We start from the raw sequence: 20,635 nt of genomic DNA, 5'->3' as shown, positions 1-20,635 counted from the left end.
CCCATTTCTGGTGTCCCCCGCCGTGATATTGCTGGACTATTGCTAAAAGCGGCGTAAAACCATACTCACTCACTCACTGTAAGCCTATCACAGTTCCAAGTTTGTGATACACAATATCATCACAGTCGTTGTCACACATGAGACACACGCCAGATGTAACCGGGATAATTCCCAGGTTAGCTACACGATATACTAGTATCTGTCGATTATACATATTCTGTATACCACACATGTTTCATTGTCTATGCGGATCCAGTCTTGATAGTGTCCGGGGTTCATACTCTCCAATTGTATTGTTAACAGTCCTCTGCTACTTCACCCTTGTAGGGACATGGCCGTCATATGTATGTATATATATATATATATGCTGCAATTACATGAAACAGTCCATTCTGTTTAACTACGTAGACCACGATGAGTGAGTGAGTGAGTTGGGTTTAACGCCGCTTTTAACATTATTACAGTTATATCACGGTGTGTCAGCTTAACGTGGGAGGAAAGCCCGAAGTGATGCAGGTCTCAGACGTTTACCACTTCGGTGAAACCCACGAGCACGGGTATGGTGCTGACAAACCTAGAAACATAATCGGGGCGAACCGGGATTCGAATCCACAATCATAGGTTTCTGGCGTGCCTAAGGGACGCAACTCTGCACAGCAAATCCGTGCCCCCGTTATTGTTGTACTGTGAGGGTGCGTGTGTGCGTGAGCGCGTGCGTGCGTATGTGTGTGTGTGCGTGCGTATGTGTGTGTGCCTGTGCGTGCGTGTGCGCGTACGTACGTGCGTGCGTGCGTGTGCGTGCGTGCGTGATTGGGTATGTGTGTGTGTGCGTGCGTGTGTGTGTGAGTGAGTGTGTGGGAGCGTGATTTTGATATTTTTCAATGTCGTGGAGAGGAGAGGCCGTGCACTACTTGTGAATAAATGTTGAAACCAAAACATATACCAGGAAGTATCCTGCGAAGTAAGGTCACACATGAACATCATTGTAAGGACCTCTGCTTTCAATGTCCGCACATTGCAGGTGTTGGATGTATAAAATTAACAGTTCGTGGATGTCACGTGACGCTGTTGGGGTCACGACCACGAAGCGATACGCGAAGAAGGGATTAAAATCAAAGAGTGAGTGAGTGAGTGAGTTTTTACGCCACTTTTAGCAATATTCCAGCAATATCACGGCGGGGGACACCAGAAATGGGCTTCAAACATTGTACCCATGTCGGGATTCGAACCCGGGTCTTCGGCGTGACGAGCGAACGCTTTAACCACTAGGCTACCCGACCGCCCCTAAAATCAAAGATAAGTGAACCCTGGCATTCATACTTCAAAGACAGATATAGTGCTTTATGCCTCACGATCACCATAATAAACATTCGAATAGCTAAATGCAGCGTTTCTCTCCCATCTGCCTGTTGTTATATCAACAGAGGCAACACTACTGGATGCTCATGACTCGATTATTTACAGACCGCCGTCATATAGCTGGAATATAACGTGGAGTGTTAAACAACAAACAAACAATAAAGGGTGTCCCATTTTGGACCCATATGGGGATTAAGCTTGGACTCAGTTCCGTTAACGTGTCCGCAGTTGAAAAGGCATTTGAATTGACAGTTTACTATTGTGGAGGGGGGTCACGGGTGGCCCAGTCGTCTAAGGCGCCGCGATTCACTGTGCAGAGTTGCGTACATTGGGCACGCCAGAAACCTATGATTGTGGGTTGGAATCCCTGTTTGCCCCGATTATGTTTCTAGGTTTGTCAGCACCATACCTGTGCTCGTGGGTTTCACCGAAGTGGTAAACGTCTGAGACCTGCATCACTTCGGGCTTTCCTCCCACATTAAGCTGACACGCCGCGATATAACTGGAATACTGTTAAAAGCGGCGTTAAACCCAACCCACTCACTCACTCACTATTGTGGAGGGTTGAATTACCTGGCAGCTCCACGTTAATACTGCTGTGAGACGGTCACACGTTTAATGAGTAGCTGGGACAGAAATGACAGCAACATGTGTACTTTGAAGTTTTAATTTAAACTACATGCCTTCGCTGTTCGTGGTCTATGTCCGTACGAGAACTACAAGTCACCTGTTACCTATATGTCTACCTGGCATACTGCACACTGTCAATAATTAATGATAATAATGAAGGTATTTATGCTGCGTTGGCTTCCATACACTCGGTGCATTCTCAAAGCATTAGTATTATTACCCCGGTCATTTGATACCCCGGTCATTTGATACCCCGGTCATTTGATACCCCGGTCATTTGATACCCCGGTCATTTGATACCCCGGTCATTTGATCAGTGTGCTTTTGGTTTTCATTCTCAGCTCCTTGTGGAATACACAACCCATCCTGCCTTGTCGGCGCTAGGAGGTGAGCAGTGACATTTCGAAGTCATTTGTCCAAGGAGACACCATATGTGCTGCACATGCTTCAGTGTGGGGCGGGACCGAAGCCCTGGAAACTCCCAGGAGACACCTGCCGAATGCGGACACCCATCCAGGTACTCTCACAGGCCGAGCTTCAGCTGATTTGTGACCTGTGTGTTGTGCACAGTGCACAGGAACACACGTGCAACATACAATGATGTGTCTAGCTCCGGTATGCCTTGATAAAGTCTGTCTTGCTCAGGTGTGTCTAGCTCCGGTGTGCCTTAAAAAAGTGTGTCTTGCTCAGGTCTGTCTAGCTCTGGCATGCCTTAATAAAGTGTGTCTTGCTCAGGTCTGTCTAGCTCCGGTATGCCTTAATAAAGTGTGTCTTGCTCAGGTCTGTCTAGCTCTGGTATACCTTAATAAAGTGTGTCTTGCTCAGGTGTGTCTAGCTCTGGTATGCCTTAATAAAGTGTGTCTTGCTCAGGTCTGTCAAGCTCTGGTATACCTTGATAAAGTGTGTCTTGCTCAGGTGTGTCTAGCTCTGGTATATCTTGATAAAGTCTGTCTTGCTCAGGTATGTCTAGCTCCAGTATGTCTTGATAAAGGGTGTCTTGCTCAGAAGTGTCTAGCTCTGGTATACCTTGATAAAGTCTGTCTTGCTCAGGTGTGTCTAGCTCCAGTATGTCTTGATAAAGGGTGTCTTGCTCAGAAGTGTCTAGCTCTGGTATACCTTGATAAAGTCTGTCTTGCTCAGGTGTGTCTAGCTCCAGTATGTCTTGATAAAGGGTGTCTTGCTCAGAAGTGTCTAGCTCTGGTATGTCTGTATCAGATGTGTCTTGCTCTAAGTGGTTCTAGCTCCGGTGTGTCTGTATCAGATGTGTCTTGTCCAGGTGTGTCTAGCTCCGGTATGTCTTGATAAATCGAGTCTTGCTCAGATGTGTCTGTATCAGATGTGTCTTGCTCCGGTATCTCCTGATAATGTGTGTCTTGCTCAAATGTGTCAAGCTCGGGCATGCCTTCATCAAGTGTGCCTTGCACAGTTGTGTCTAGCTCCGGAATGTCTTGATAATGTGTGTCTTGCTCAGAAGTGTCTAGCTCCGACATGCCTTCATCAAGTGTGTCTTGCACAGTTGTTTCTAGCTCCGGAATGTCCTGATAATGTGTGTCTTGCTCAGAAGTGTCTCGCTCCGGTGTGCCTTCATCAAGTGTGTCTTGCACAGGTGTGTCTAGTTCCTGTATGTCTGTATCACATGTATCTTGCTCGGATGTGTCTAGCTCCGTAAGGTCTTGATCAAGTATGTCTTGCGCAGGTGTGTCCTGTCCTGGTTCATTTGTTTCAACAGTGTCTTTACTACGTGCACGACTCGCAACGTTGACGTAGTACCCAGCTTCATCGGCCGGTGTTCCGCTCTTCATGTATCGTCCGGCCGAGACATAGGTTTGATTGATTAAGATGACCTCGCGAGATGCTGACGCCCCAACTACAACTTGGCTAGGCTCTACTTCCGCGGCAGTGGTAACGTCAGCAACGGTGGCATACTCAAAGTCAGCCGCGCTGTCGTCTGTCAGCCCAACAACGTCAGGGGGATGTTCCGACAGTTTCTGTTCATGCCATGCCTGGCGTCTCTTCCATAGATATGTCACTATGGCAACGGCGTTGATGATGACAAGGGTGACTGCGATACCGTAGGGTAAAGAGCAGTCGTTTGACGCTGTGAACAGAAACATGCGTGTTTTGAAATTTCAACTGAGTATCTTGAAATTTCAACTGAGTATCTTGAAATTTCAACTTAGTATCTTGAAATTTCAATTTAGTATCTTGAAATTTCAACTTAGTATCTTGGAATTTTCAACTTAGTATGTATCTTGAGATTTCATCTTAGTATGGATCTTGAAATTTCAACTTAGTATGTATCTTGAAATTTCATCTTAGTATGGATCTTGAAATTTCAACTGAGTATATATCTTGAAATTTCAACTTAGCATCTTGAAATTTCATCTTAGTATGTATCTTGAAATTTCAACTTAGTATCTTGAAATTTCAACTTAGTATGTATCTTGAAATTTCAACTTAGTATGAATCTTGAAATTTCAACTTAGTATGAATCTTGAAATTTCAACTTAGTATATATCTTGAAATTTCAACTTAGTATGTATCTTGAAATTTCAACTTAGTATGAATCTTAAAATTTCAACTTAGTATCTTGAAATATCAACTTAGTATCTTGAAATTTCATCTTAGTATGTATCTTGAAATTTCAACTTAGCATCTTGAAATTTCAACTTAGTATGTATCTTGAAATTTCATCTTAGTATGGATCTTGAAATTTCATCTTAGTATCTTGAAATATCAACTTAGTATCTTGAAATGTCATCTTAGTATGTATCTTGAAATTTCAACTTAGTATCTTGAAATATCAACTTAGTACCTTGAAATTTCATCTTAGTATGTATCTTGAAATATCAACTTTGTATCTTGAAATTTCATCTTAGTATGAATCTTGAAATTTCAACTTAGTATCTTGAAATTTCAACTTAGTATCTTGGAATTTTCAACTTAGTATGTATCTTGAAATTTCATCTTAGTATGGATCTTGAAATTTCAACTTAGTATGTATCTTGAAATTTCATCTCAGTATGAATCTTAAAATTTCAACTTAGTATCTTGAAATATCAACTTAGTATCGTGAAATTTCAACTAAGTATGTATCTTGAAATTTCATCTTAGTATGGATCTTGAAATTTCATCTTAGTATCTTGAAATATCAACTTAGTATCTTGAAATGTCATCTAAGTATGAATCTTGAAATTTCAACTTAGTATCTTGAAATATCAACTTAGTACCTTGAAATTTTATCTTAGTATGTATCTTGAAATATCAACTTTGTATCTTGAAATTTCATTTTAGTATGAATCTTGAAATTTCAACTTAGTATCTTGAAATTTCAACTTAGTATGTTTCTTAAAAATATCAACTTTATGTCTTGTTTGTACTGACTACTCGGTGATGTGCTTAAACACTAACCAACTGGCGATGCATCTGTATTATGCATATTCCTTAAGTTGTACTCTACAGTAACTACCTGACGATACATGTGTTGTTCATACACAAAAACCACCTGATAATACTTGTGTTGTGCATACACACAAACCGCCTAACGATACATGTGTTGTGCATATACTCTAACTTCCTGATGATACATGTGTTGTGCATATACTCTAACTTCCTGATGATACATGTGTTGTGCATATACTCTAACTTCCTGATGATACATGTGTTGTACATATACAATGACTACCTGATGATACATGTGTTGTACATATACACTGACTACCTGATGATACATGTGTTGTACATATACTTTAACTACCTGATGATACATGTGTTGTACATATACACTAACTACCTGATGATACATGTGTTGTGCATATACACTGACTACCTGATGATACATGTGTTGTACATATACACTGACTACCTGATGATAAATGTGTTGTGCATATACACTGACTGCCTGATGATACATGTGTTGTGCATATACACGGACTACCTGATGATAAATGTGTTGTGCATATACACTGACTACCTGATGATAAATGTGTTGTACATATACACGGACTACCTGATGATACATGTGTTGTGCATATACACGGACTACCTGATGATAAATGTGTTGTGCATATACTCTAACTTCCTGATGATACATGTGTTGTACATATACACTAACTACCTGATGATACATGTGTTGTACATATACACTTACTACCTGATGATACATGTGTTGTACATATACACTAAGTACCTGATGATACATGTGTTGTACATACACACTAACTACCTGATGATACATGTGTTGTACATATACACTTACTACCTGATGATACATGTGTTGTACATATACACTAAGTACCTGATGATAAATGTGTTGTACATACACACTGACTACCTGATGATACATGTGTTGTACATATACACTGACTACCTGATGATACATGTGTTGTACATATACACGGACTACCTGATGATACATGTGTTGTACATATACACTAACTACCTGATGATACATGTGTTGTGCATATACACGGACTACCTGATGATACGTGTGTTCTACATATACACTGACTACCTGATGATACATGTGTTTTACATATACACGGACTATCTGATGACACATGTGCTGTACATATACACTGACTACCTGATAATACATGTGTTGTACACATACACTAACTACCTAATGATACATGTGTTGTACATATACACGGACTACCTGATGATACATGTGTTCTACATATACACTGACTACCTGATGATACATGTGTTTTACACATACACTGACTACCTGATGGTACATGTGTTGTACATATACACTAACTACCTGATGATACATGTGTTGTACATATACACTGACTACCTAATGATACATGTGTTGTACATATACACGGACTACCTGATGATACATGTGTTGTACATATACACTAACTACCTGATGATACGTGTGTTGTGCATATACACTAACTACCTGATGATACATGTGTTGTGCATATACACTGACTACCTGATGATACATGTGTTGTACATATACACTGACTACCTGATGATACATGTGTTGTACATATACACTGACTACCTGATGATACATGTGTTATGCATTTACACGGACTACCTGATGATACATGTGTTGTACATATACACGGACTACCTGATGATACATGTGTTGTACATATACACTAACTACCTGATGATACATGTGTTGTACATATACACGGACTACCTGATGATACGTGTGTTGTGCATATACACGGACTACCTGATGATACGTGTGTTGTACATATACACGGACTACCTGATGATACATGTATTGTACATATACACTGACTACCTGATGATACATGTGTTGTACATATACACTGACTACCTGATGATACGTGTGTTGTACATATACACTGACTACCTGATGATACATGTGTTGTACATATACACGGACTACCTGATGATACATGTGTTGTACATATACACGGACTACCTAATGATACGTGTGTTGTACATATACACGGACTACCTGATGATACATGTGTTGTACATATACACTGACTACCTGATGATACATGTGTTGTACATATACACGGACTACCTGATGATACATGTGTTGTACATATACACTGACTACCTGATGATACATGTGTTGTACATATACACGGACTACCTGATGATACATGTGTTGTACATATACACGGACTACCTGATGATACGTGTGTTGTACATATACACGGACTACCTGATGATACATGTGTTGTACATATACACTGACTACCTGATGATACATGTGTTGTGCATATACACTGACTTCCTGATGATACATGTGTTGTGCATATACACTGACTTCCTGATGATACATGTGTTTTACATATACACTTACTACCTGATGATACATGTGTTGTACATATACACTGACTACCTGATGATACATGTGTTGTGCATATACACTGACTTCCTGATGATACATGTGTTTTACATATACACTGACTACCTGATGATACATGTGTTGTACATATACACTTACTACCTGATGATACATGTGTTGTACATATACACTAAGTACCTGATGATACATGTGTTGTACATATACACTGACTACCTGATGATACATGTGTTGTACATATACACTAACTACCTGATGATACGTGTGTTGTACATATACACTGACTACCTGATGATACGTGTGTTGTGCATATACACGGACTACCTGATGATACATGTGTTGTACATATACACGGACTACCTGATGATACATGTGTTGTGCATATACACTGACTACCTGATGATACATGTGTTGTACATATACACGGACTACCTGATGATACGTGTGTTGTACATATACACTGACTACCTGATGATACATGTGTTGTACATATACACGGACTACCTGATGATACATGTGTTGTACATATACACTAACTACCTAATGATACATGTGTTGTACATATACACTGACTACCTGATGATACATGTGTTGTACATATACACTAACTACCTGATGATACATGTGTTGTACATATACACTGACTACCTGATGATACATGTGTTATGCATTTACACGGACTACCTGATGATACATGTGTTGTACATATACACGGACTACCTGATGATACATGTGTTGTACATATACACTAACTACCTGATGATACATGTGTTGTACATATACACGGACTACCTGATGATACGTGTGTTGTGCATATACACGGACTACCTGATGATACGTGTGTTGTACATATACACGGACTACCTGATGATACATGTGTTGTACATATACACTGACTACCTGATGATACATGTGTTGTACATATACACTGACTACCTGATGATACGTGTGTTGTACATATACACTGACTACCTGATGATACATGTGTTGTACATATACACGGACTACCTGATGATACATGTGTTGTACATATACACGGACTACCTAATGATACGTGTGTTGTACATATACACGGACTACCTGATGATACATGTGTTGTACATATACACTGACTACCTGATGATACATGTGTTGTACATATACACGGACTACCTGATGATACATGTGTTGTACATATACACTGACTACCTGATGATACATGTGTTGTACATATACACTAACTACCTGATGATACATGTGTTGTGCATATACACGGACTACCTGATGATACGTGTGTTGTACATATACACTGACTACCTGATGATAAATGTGTTGTGCATATACACTGACTACCTGATGATACATGTGTTGTGCATATACACTGACTTCCTGATGATAAATGTGTTGTGCATATACACTGACTACCTGATGATAAATGTGTTGTACATATACACGGACTACCTGATGATACATGTGTTGTGCATATACACGGACTACCTGATGATAAATGTGTTGTGCATATACTCTAACTTCCTGATGATACATGTGTTGTACATATACACTAACTACCTGATGATACATGTGTTGTACATATACACTTACTACCTGATGATACATGTGTTGTACATATACACTAAGTACCTGATGATACATGTGTTGTACATACACACTAACTACCTGATGATACATGTGTTGTACATATACACTAACTACCTGATGATACATGTGTTGTACATATACACTAAGTACCTGATGATACGTGTGTTGTGCATATACACTGACTACCTGATGATACATGTGTTGTACATATACACTGACTACCTGATGATACATGTGTTGTACATATACACGGACTACCTGATGATACATGTGTTGTACATATACACTAACTACCTGATGATACATGTGTTGTGCATATACACGGACTACCTGATGATACGTGTGTTCTACATATACACTGACTACCTGATGATACATGTGTTTTACATATACACGGACTATCTGATGACACATGTGCTGTACATATACACTGACTACCTGATAATACATGTGTTGTACACATACACTAACTACCTAATGATACATGTGTTGTACATATACACGGACTACCTGATGATACATGTGTTCTACATATACACTGACTACCTGATGATACATGTGTTTTACACATACACTGACTACCTGATGGTACATGTGTTGTACATATACACTAACTACCTGATGATACATGTGTTGTACATATACACTGACTACCTAATGATACATGTGTTGTACATATACACGGACTACCTGATGATACATGTGTTGTACATATACACTAACTACCTGATGATACGTGTGTTGTGCATATACACTAACTACCTGATGATACATGTGTTGTGCATATACACTGACTACCTGATGATACATGTGTTGTACATATACACTGACTACCTGATGATACATGTGTTGTACATATACACTGACTACCTGATGATACATGTGTTATGCATTTACACGGACTACCTGATGATACATGTGTTGTACATATACACGGACTACCTGATGATACATGTGTTGTACATATACACTAACTACCTGATGATACATGTGTTGTACATATACACGGACTACCTGATGATACGTGTGTTGTGCATATACACGGACTACCTGATGATACGTGTGTTGTACATATACACGGACTACCTGATGATACATGTGTTGTACATATACACTGACTACCTGATGATACATGTGTTGTACATATACACTGACTACCTGATGATACGTGTGTTGTACATATACACTGACTACCTGATGATACATGTGTTGTACATATACACGGACTACCTGATGATACATGTGTTGTACATATACACGGACTACCTAATGATACGTGTGTTGTACATATACACGGACTACCTGATGATACATGTGTTGTACATATACACTGACTACCTGATGATACATGTGTTGTACATATACACGGACTACCTGATGATACATGTGTTGTACATATACACTGACTACCTGATGATACATGTGTTGTACATATACACGGACTACCTGATGATACATGTGTTGTACATATACACGGACTACCTGATGATACGTGTGTTGTACATATACACGGACTACCTGATGATACATGTGTTGTACATATACACTGACTACCTGATGATACATGTGTTGTGCATATACACTGACTTCCTGATGATACATGTGTTGTGCATATACACTGACTTCCTGATGATACATGTGTTTTACATATACACTTACTACCTGATGATACATGTGTTGTACATATACACTGACTACCTGATGATACATGTGTTGTGCATATACACTGACTTCCTGATGATACATGTGTTTTACATATACACTGACTACCTGATGATACATGTGTTGTACATATACACTTACTACCTGATGATACATGTGTTGTACATATACACGGACTACCTGATGATACATGTGTTGTACATATACACTGACTACCTGATGATACATGTGTTGTACATATACACTAACTACCTGATGATACGTGTGTTGTACATATACACTGACTACCTGATGATACGTGTGTTGTGCATATACACGGACTACCTGATGATACATGTGTTGTACATATACACGGACTACCTGATGATACGTGTGTTGTACATATACACGGACTACCTGATGATACATGTGTTGTACATATACACGGACTACCTGATGATACATGTGTTGTACATATACACTAACTACCTAATGATACGTGTGTTGTACATATACACTGACTACCTGATGATACGTGTGTTGTGCATATACACGGACTACCTGATGATACATGTGGTGTACATATACACGGACTACCTGATGATACATGTGTTGTGCATATACACTGACTACCTGATGATACATGTGTTGTACATATACACGGACTACCTGATGATACGTGTGTTGTACATATACACTGACTACCTGATGATACATGTGTTGTACATATACACGGACTACCTGATGATACATGTGTTGTACATATACACTAACTACCTAATGATACATGTGTTGTACATATACACTGACTACCTGATGATACATGTGTTGTACATATACACTGACTACCTGATGATACATGTGTTGTACATATACACTGACTACCTGATGATACATGTGTTATGCATTTACACGGACTACCTGATGATACATGTGTTGTACATATACACGGACTACCTGATGATACATGTGTTGTACATATACACTAACTACCTGATGATACATGTGTTGTACATATACACGGACTACCTGATGATACGTGTGTTGTGCATATACACGGACTACCTGATGATACGTGTGTTGTACATATACACTGACTACCTGATGATACATGTGTTGTACATATACACTGACTACCTGATGATACATGTGTTGTACATATACACTGACTACCTGATGATACGTGTGTTGTACATATACACTGACTACCTGATGATACATGTGTTGTACATATACACTAAGTACCTGATGATACATGTGTTGTACATACACACTAACTACCTGATGATACATGTGTTGTACATATACACTTACTACCTGATGATACATGTGTTGTACATATACACTAAGTACCTGATGATAAATGTGTTGTACATACACACTGACTACCTGATGATACATGTGTTGTGCATATACACTGACTACCTGATGATACATGTGTTGTACATATACACGGACTACCTGATGATACGTGTGTTGTACATATACACTGACTACCTAATGATACATGTGTTGTACATATACACGGACTACCTGATGATACATGTGTTGTACATATACACTAACTACCTAATGATACATGTGTTGTACATATACACTGACTACCTGATGATACATGTGTTGTACATATACACTGACTACCTGATGATACATGTGTTGTACATATACACTGACTACCTGATGATACATGTGTTATGCATTTACACGGACTACCTGATGATACATGTGTTGTACATATACACGGACTACCTGATGATACATGTGTTGTACATATACACTAACTACCTGATGATACATGTGTTGTACATATACACGGACTACCTGATGATACGTGTGTTGTGCATATACACGGACTACCTGATGATACGTGTGTTGTACATATACACGGACTACCTGATGATACATGTGTTGTACATATACACTGACTACCTGATGATACATGTGTTGTACATATACACTGACTACCTGATGATACGTGTATTGTACATATACACTGACTACCTGATGATACATGTGTTGTACATATACACGGACTACCTGATGATACATGTGTTGTACATATACACGGACTACCTAATGATACGTGTGTTGTACATATACACGGACTACCTGATGATACATGTGTTGTACATATACACTGACTACCTGATGATACATGTGTTGTACATATACACGGACTACCTGATGATACATGTGTTGTACATATACACTGACTACCTGATGATACATGTGTTGTACATATACACGGACTACCTGATGATACATGTGTTGTACATATACACGGACTACCTGATGATACGTGTGTTGTACATATACACGGACTACCTGATGATACATGTGTTGTACATATACACTGACTACCTGATGATACATGTGTTGTACATATACACGGACTACCTGATGATACATGTGTTGTACATATACACGGACTACCTGATGATACGTGTGTTGTACATATACACGGACTACCTGATGATACATGTGTTGTACATATACACGGACTACCTGATGATACGTGTGTTGTACATATACACGGAATACCTGATGATACATGTGTTGTACATATACACTGACTACCTGATGATACATGTGTTGTGCATATACACTGACTTCCTGATGATACATGTGTTGTGCATATACACTGACTTCCTGATGATACATGTGTTTTACATATACACTTACTACCTGATGATACATGTGTTGTACATATACACTGACTACCTGATGATACATGTGTTGTGCATATACACTGACTACCTGATGATACATGTGTTGTACATATACACTAACTACCTGATGATACATGTGTTGTACATATACACTGACTACCTGATGATACGTGTGTTGTGCATATACACTGACTACCTGATGATACATGTGTTGTACATATACACGGACTACCTGATGATACATGTGTTGTGCATATACACTGACTACCTGATGATACATGTGTTGTACATATACACGGACTACCTGATGATACGTGTGTTGTACATATACACGGACTACCTGATGATACATGTGTTGTACATATACACGGACTACCTGATGATACATGTGTTGTACATATACACTAACTACCTAATGATACATGTGTTGTACATATACACGGACTACCTGATGATACGTGTGTTGTGCATATACACTGACTACCTGATGATACGTGTGTTGTACATATACACGGACTACCTGATGATACATGTGTTGTACATATACACTGACTACCTGATGATACATGTGTTGTACATATACACGGACTACCTGATGATACATGTGTTGTACATATACACGGACTGCCTGATGATACATGTGTTGTACATATACACGGACTACCTGATGATACATGTGTTGTACATATACACGGACTACCTGATGATACATGTGTTGGTCATATACACTTACTACCTGATGATACATGTGTTGTACATATACACGGACTACCTGATGATACATGTGTTGTACATATACACCGAATACCTGATGATACATGTGTTGTACATATACACGGACTACCTGATGATACATGTGTTGTGCATATACACGGACTACCTGATGATACATGTGTTGTACATATACACCGAATACCTGATGATACATGTGTTGTACATATACACGGACTACCTGATGATACATGTGTTGTGCATATACACGGACTACCTGATGATACGTGTGTTGGTCATATACACTTACTACCTGATGATACATGTGTTGTACATATACACTGACTACCTGATGATACATGTGTTGTACATATACACGGACTACCTGATGATACGTGTGTTGTACATATACAGGGACTACCTGATGATACATGTGTTGTACATATAAACGGAATACCTGATGATACATGTGTTGGTCATATACAAGGACTACCTGATGACACATGTGTTGTACATGTGGGAGTTGGTGGGAGTGAGTGAGTTGGGATATGACATGTGGGAGTGGGTTTGGATGTGTCACGTGGGAGTGAGTGAGTGAGTTGGGACGTGCCGTGTGTGAGTGAGCTGGGATGTGTCATGTGGGAGTGTAACACGTGGGAGTGAGTGAGCTGGGATGTGTCATGTGGGAATGAGTGAGTTGGGATGCGACACGTTGAAGTGAGTTGGGATGTAACACGTGGGAGTGAGTTGGGATGCGACACGTGGGAGTGAGTTGGGATGTGACACGTGGGAGTGTGTTGGGATGCGACACGTGGGAGTGAGTGAGCTGGGATGTGTCATGTGGAAGTGAGTTGGGATGTGACGTGGGAGTTAGTGAGTTGGGATGTGACGTTGGAGTGAGTGAGTTGGGATGTGACACGTGGGAGTGAATGAGTGAGTTGGGATTTGACATGTGGGAGTGAGTGAGTTGGGATGTAACACGTGGGAGTGAGTGAGTGAGTTGGGATGTGAACATGTGGGAGTGAGTGAGTTGGGATGCGACACGTTGAAGTGAGTTGGGATGTGACACGTGGGAGTGAATGAGTTGGGATGTGACACGTGGGAGTGTGTTGGGATGCGACACGTGGGAGTGAGTGAGCTGGGATGTGTCATGTGGAAGTGAGTTGGGATGTGACGTGGGAGTGAGAGAGTTGGGATGTGACACGTGGGAGTGTGTTGGGATGCGACACGTGGGAGTGAGTGAGCTGGGATGTGTCATGTGGAAGTGAGTTGGGATGTGACGTGGGAGTGAGAGAGTTGGGATGTGACACGTTGGAGTGAGTGAGTGAGTTGGGATATGACATGTGGGAGTGAGTGAGTTGGGAAGTGTCATGTGGGAGTGAGTGAGTTGGGATGTGTCATGTGGGAGTGAGTTGGGATGTGACATGTGGGAGTGAGTGAGTGAGTGAGTTGGGATGTGACATGTGGGAGTGAGTGAGTGAGTGAGTTGGGATGTGACATGTGGGAGTGAGTGAGTTGGGATGTGTCATGTGGGAGTGAGTTGGGATGTGACATGTGGGAGTGAGTGAGTGAGTGAGTTGGGATGTGACATGTGGGAGTGAGTGAGTGAGTGAGTTGGGATGTGACATGTGGGAGTGAGTGAGTGAGTGAGTTGGGATGTGACATGTGGGAGTGAGTGAGTTGGGATGTGTCATGTGGGAGTGAGTTGGGATGTGACATGTGGGAGTGAGTGAGTGAGTGAGTTGGGATGTGACATGTGGGAGTGAGTGAGTGAGTGAGTTGGGATGTGACATGTGGGAGTGAGTGAGTGAGTTGGGATGTGACATGTGGGAGTGAGTGAGTGAGTGAGTTGGGATGTGACATGTGGGAGTGAGTGAGTGAGTGAGTTGGGATGTGCAGCATGATGCAGACATTCTCAAAATGATACATACCTGAGGCTTCTGGCGTAGTCATACTGACGTACACTGGGCTGAAAGGGTAAGATAAATGGGGGTATACAAGGAAGTGTATCAGTCAATGCATCAGGTTAACTCTACGCTGAAAGGCTTGGAGACGCGTACACAATGACAGAAATATAAACATACATACAGTGCAGTGGTATTCATCCATTCATCCTATACCTATCCATCATCAATCCATCCAACCCCTCACTTACACCCACGTGTCACACCCCAACTCACTCACTCCCACATGTCACATCCCAACTCACTCACTCATCCACCAAGCCATCCTATACCTATCCATCATCCATCCATCCAACTACTCAATCACTCACCCTCCCATCAATCCTATACCTATTCATTCATCCATCCAACTACTTACTCACCCACCCATCCATCCTATACCTATCCATCATCCATCCATTCAACAACTCAATCACTCACCCTCCCATCAATCCTATACCTTCATTCATCCATCCAACTACTTACTCACCCATCCACCCATCCTATACCTATCCATCATCCATCCATTCAACTACTCAATCACTCACCCTCCCATCAATCCTTTACCTATCCATCATCCATCCAACTACTCAATCACTCACCCTCCCATCCATCCTTTACCTATCCATCATCCATCCATCCAACTACTCACTCACCCTCCCACCCATCCTATACCTATTCATTCATCCATCAAACTACTTACTCACCCACCCATCCATCTTATACCTATCCATCATCCATCCATCCAACTACTTACTCTGCCACCCATCCATCCTATACCTATTCATCATCCATCCATCCAACTACTCAATCACCCTCCCACCCATCCTATACCTATTCATTCATCCATCAAACTACTTACTCACCCACCCATCCATCTTATACCTATCCATCATCCATCCATCCAACTACTTACTCTGCCACCCATCCATCCTATACCTATCCATCATCCATCCATCCAACTACTCAATCACTCACCCTCCCATCAATCATATACCTATTCATTCATCCATCCAACTTCTTACTCACCCACCCATCCATCCTATACCTATCCATCATCCATCCATCCAACTACTCAAGCACTCACCCTCCCATCCATCCTATACCTATTCATCATCCATCCATCCAACTACTTACTCACCCACCCATCCATCCTATACCTATTTATCATCCATCCATCCAACTACTCAATCACTCACCCACCCATCCATCCTATACCTATTCATCATCCATCCATCCAACTACTCAATCACTCACCCTCCCATCCATCCTATACCTATTCATTAATCCATCCAACTACTTACTCACCCACCCATCCATCCTATACCTATCCATCATCCATCCATCCAACTACTCAATCACTCACCCTCCCATCCATCCTATACCTATCCATCATCCATCCATCCAACTACTCAATCACTCACCCTCCCATCCATCCTATACCTCTTCATCATCCATCCATCCAACTACTCAATCACTCACCCACCCATCCATCCTATACCTATTCATCATCCATCCATCCAACTACTCAATCACTCACCCTCCCATCCATCCTATACCTATTCATCATCCATCCATCCAACTACTCAATCACTCACCCTCCCATCAATCCTATACCTATTTACCCAGCACCCACCCTCCCACCAACCATCGTCCATCATCTCATAATAGCACCTTCCACCCATCCGTCCATACTCATCTAACATCCATCCATCCGAGTAAAGTTACCTGAGCGTTATTCCGATGTACTTATGTTCGATGTTGTAGCATGTGTTTCACATAGCCCCGCAGTCCTTGTCAAACTGACAAACATGTCGGTAACACTCGAGCTCACAAGTGACTTCGTTGTGCTGTTTCGGATCGCATGATGTGCATGCAGCCCTCGAATTCAATATGGTGCAAACTTCCGGCTTTTACACAGTAATATATTACCGGGGAAAATATCTGAAATATTTGAAATCGTTTGGATGATCAAAAACCGGGCAACATGTAACGGTATGTGTCTAGTAGTCACATATCTTTGTGTCCCGTGAAAATAGGGGTTAGAATTGATCTTGTCTTAAGAGGTGACTAACAGAATCGGGTGTCATCGTGACCCAATTGCGTACATCGATGCTCATGATGTCAATCAAGCATACACGCCGTAATATAACTGGAATACTGTTCAAAGCGGCGTTAAGCCAAACTCACTCACTCCTCCTACACCAGGCTGACACGCCATGATATAAATGGAATACTGTTCAAAGCGGCGTTATGCCAAACTCACTCACTCACCCCTCCCACATCAAACTGATACGCCGTGATATAACTGGGATACTGTTTAAAGCGGCATTAAGCCAAACTCACTCACTCCTCCCACATCACGCTGACACGCCATGATATTTCCAATCTGGAATAATGTACAAATCGGCGTTGAGCCCAACTCACTCACTCACTCCCAATCAACTTGCTTCGTTTGAATCTAATAAATGATAATATGCATGTATTTCAGAACCACGTAAGAGCTATACCCAGCAGCAACTGTGTCATCATTGTGTATGTGAGGTGAGGTGAAATTGGGTTTAACGTCGCGTCCAAGATTATTGCACTTATATAGCGACGTGCATGTATGTGTGTGTGTTTGTGTGGCTGCTTGTACTAGTCCGGACTGATGCCGATTTATAGTGCTAGCTCACTGAGATACCATGCCGCAGTTTAACATGAAAACCCCACTCAGACACAGTATACTGACTCCGAGCCGACCAGTCCTTGTTTTAGCCCCTTAATGCCGAGCGCCAGACAGGGTAACAACAAGTACCATCTTTTAACGTCTTTTGATATGATGCGGCCGGGGATCGAAGCCCGGACCTTCCGCTCTCCGGGCGGACGCTCTACCACTAGACCACGGAGGCGGTCTTCATTGTGTATGTACTTGACAATATGCATGATGTGTTCATATCACCTTATGTCAGCATGATGTTAAGACATTATTGTCTCTGCTTGTGGGATGTTTTTTTAAAATTCATTTCTCAGTATCTTTGCATGATGTTCACAAAAGTAACTGATTGTCTGCGTGGTGGTTTCGCAATCTCTGTATGACTGCATGACGTTGACAACTTACTGTATTGTGTGCAACCATCATGTTAGCATATTGGGCTAACCATGTGTACGTGTTAATTCACTGGGTGGTTTCATAAACAAGTTGTTCTTCCTGTGTAAAAAAAAATCTGCTATCGTCTTCACAAACGGAGTCCTTTGATCACAAGGAAAAAGAAATTTGACGTGTCATGTTTTGTACAAAATGTATAAATGTAGTGAATCGAATGGGGAAGTGAAAACTGTCACAAGCAGCATAACTCCCTCGTTTTATGGCACATGAAATATAAAATGTTGGTCGCCGGACGCTCCTGTTGGACGTCGGACACTCTTGTTGGTAGTCTGACTCTCTTGCTGGTCGACGGACACTACTGCAGGTCGCCGGACAATCTTGTTTGTCGTTGGACACTCTTGCTGGTCGTCGGACACTCTTGCTGGACGTCGGACACTCTTGCTGGTCGTCGGACACTCTTGCTGGTCGACGGACACTACTGCTGGTCGTCGGACACTCTTGTTAGTCGCCAAACACTCTTGCTGGTCGTCGGACTCTCTTGCTGGTCGTCGGACGCTGTTGCTGGTCGTCGGACACTCTTGCTGGTCGTCGGACACTCTTGTTGGTCGTCGGATACTCTTGTTGAAATTTTGAAACTCTTGCTGGTCGCCGGACACTCTTGTTGGTCGCCGGACACGCTTGTTGGTCGCCGGACACTCTTGCTGGTCGCCGGACACTCTTGCTGGTCGTCGGACGCTCTTGCTGGTCGTCGGACACTCTTGTTGGTCGTCGGATACTCTTGTTGAAATTTTGAAACTCTTGCTGGTCGCCGGACACTCTTGTTGGTCGCCGGACTCTCTTGCTGGTCGCCGGACACTCTTGCTGGTCGTCGGACTCTCTTGCTGGTCGTCATACACTCTTGCTGGTTGACGGACACTCTTGCTGGTCGTCGGACACTCTTGCTGGTCGTCGGACACTCTTGCTTGTCGTCATACACTCTTGCTGGTCGCCGGACCCTCTTGCTGGTCGTCGGACACTCTTGCTGGTCGTCGGACACTCTTTTTGGTCGACGGACACTCTTGTTGGTCGACGGACACTCTTGCTGGTCGCCGGACACTCTTGCTGGTCGTCGGACACTCTTGCTGGTCGACGGACACTCTTGTTGGTCGACGGACACTCTTGCTGGTCGCCGGACGCTCTTGCTGGAAGTCAGAAACTCTTGCTTGTC

At 41.6% G+C, this 20,635-nt stretch overlaps 1 protein-coding gene across 1 annotated transcript; it reads right to left on the bottom strand.

Moving 5' to 3' along the window:
- Positions 1-1,941: 1,941 nt before the first annotated feature.
- LOC124126520 lies at positions 1,942-18,190 on the bottom strand. Its single transcript, XM_046489976.2, has 3 exons — positions 18,069-18,190; positions 16,329-16,366; positions 1,942-4,087 (listed from the first exon to the last, which is right to left on the bottom strand). The coding sequence occupies exons 2-3, from the start codon at positions 16,348-16,350 to the stop codon at positions 3,201-3,203; spliced, it is 909 nt and encodes a 302-aa protein (XP_046345932.2). The 5' UTR covers positions 16,351-16,366; positions 18,069-18,190; the 3' UTR covers positions 1,942-3,200.
- Positions 18,191-20,635: the final 2,445 nt, after the last annotated feature.

Source organism: Haliotis rufescens, unplaced genomic scaffold, assembly GCF_023055435.1.
Source record: "Haliotis rufescens isolate VD_foot unplaced genomic scaffold, xgHalRufe1.0.p SCAF_34, whole genome shotgun sequence".
Taxonomy (NCBI): domain Eukaryota; kingdom Metazoa; phylum Mollusca; class Gastropoda; order Lepetellida; family Haliotidae; genus Haliotis; species Haliotis rufescens.
This window is presented reverse-complemented; position numbering and strand designations above follow the sequence as displayed.

Bases quoted from the DNA above. Each gene is read 5' to 3' on its own strand.
- LOC124126520 (XM_046489976.2), bottom strand. From the start codon at position 16,350: ATGACTACGCCAGAAGCCTCAG. The intron at 4,088-16,328 runs GTATGTATCATT...TTCTGTTCACAG, and splicing joins GACTACGCCAGAAGCCTCAG to CGTCAAACGACTGCTCTTTA.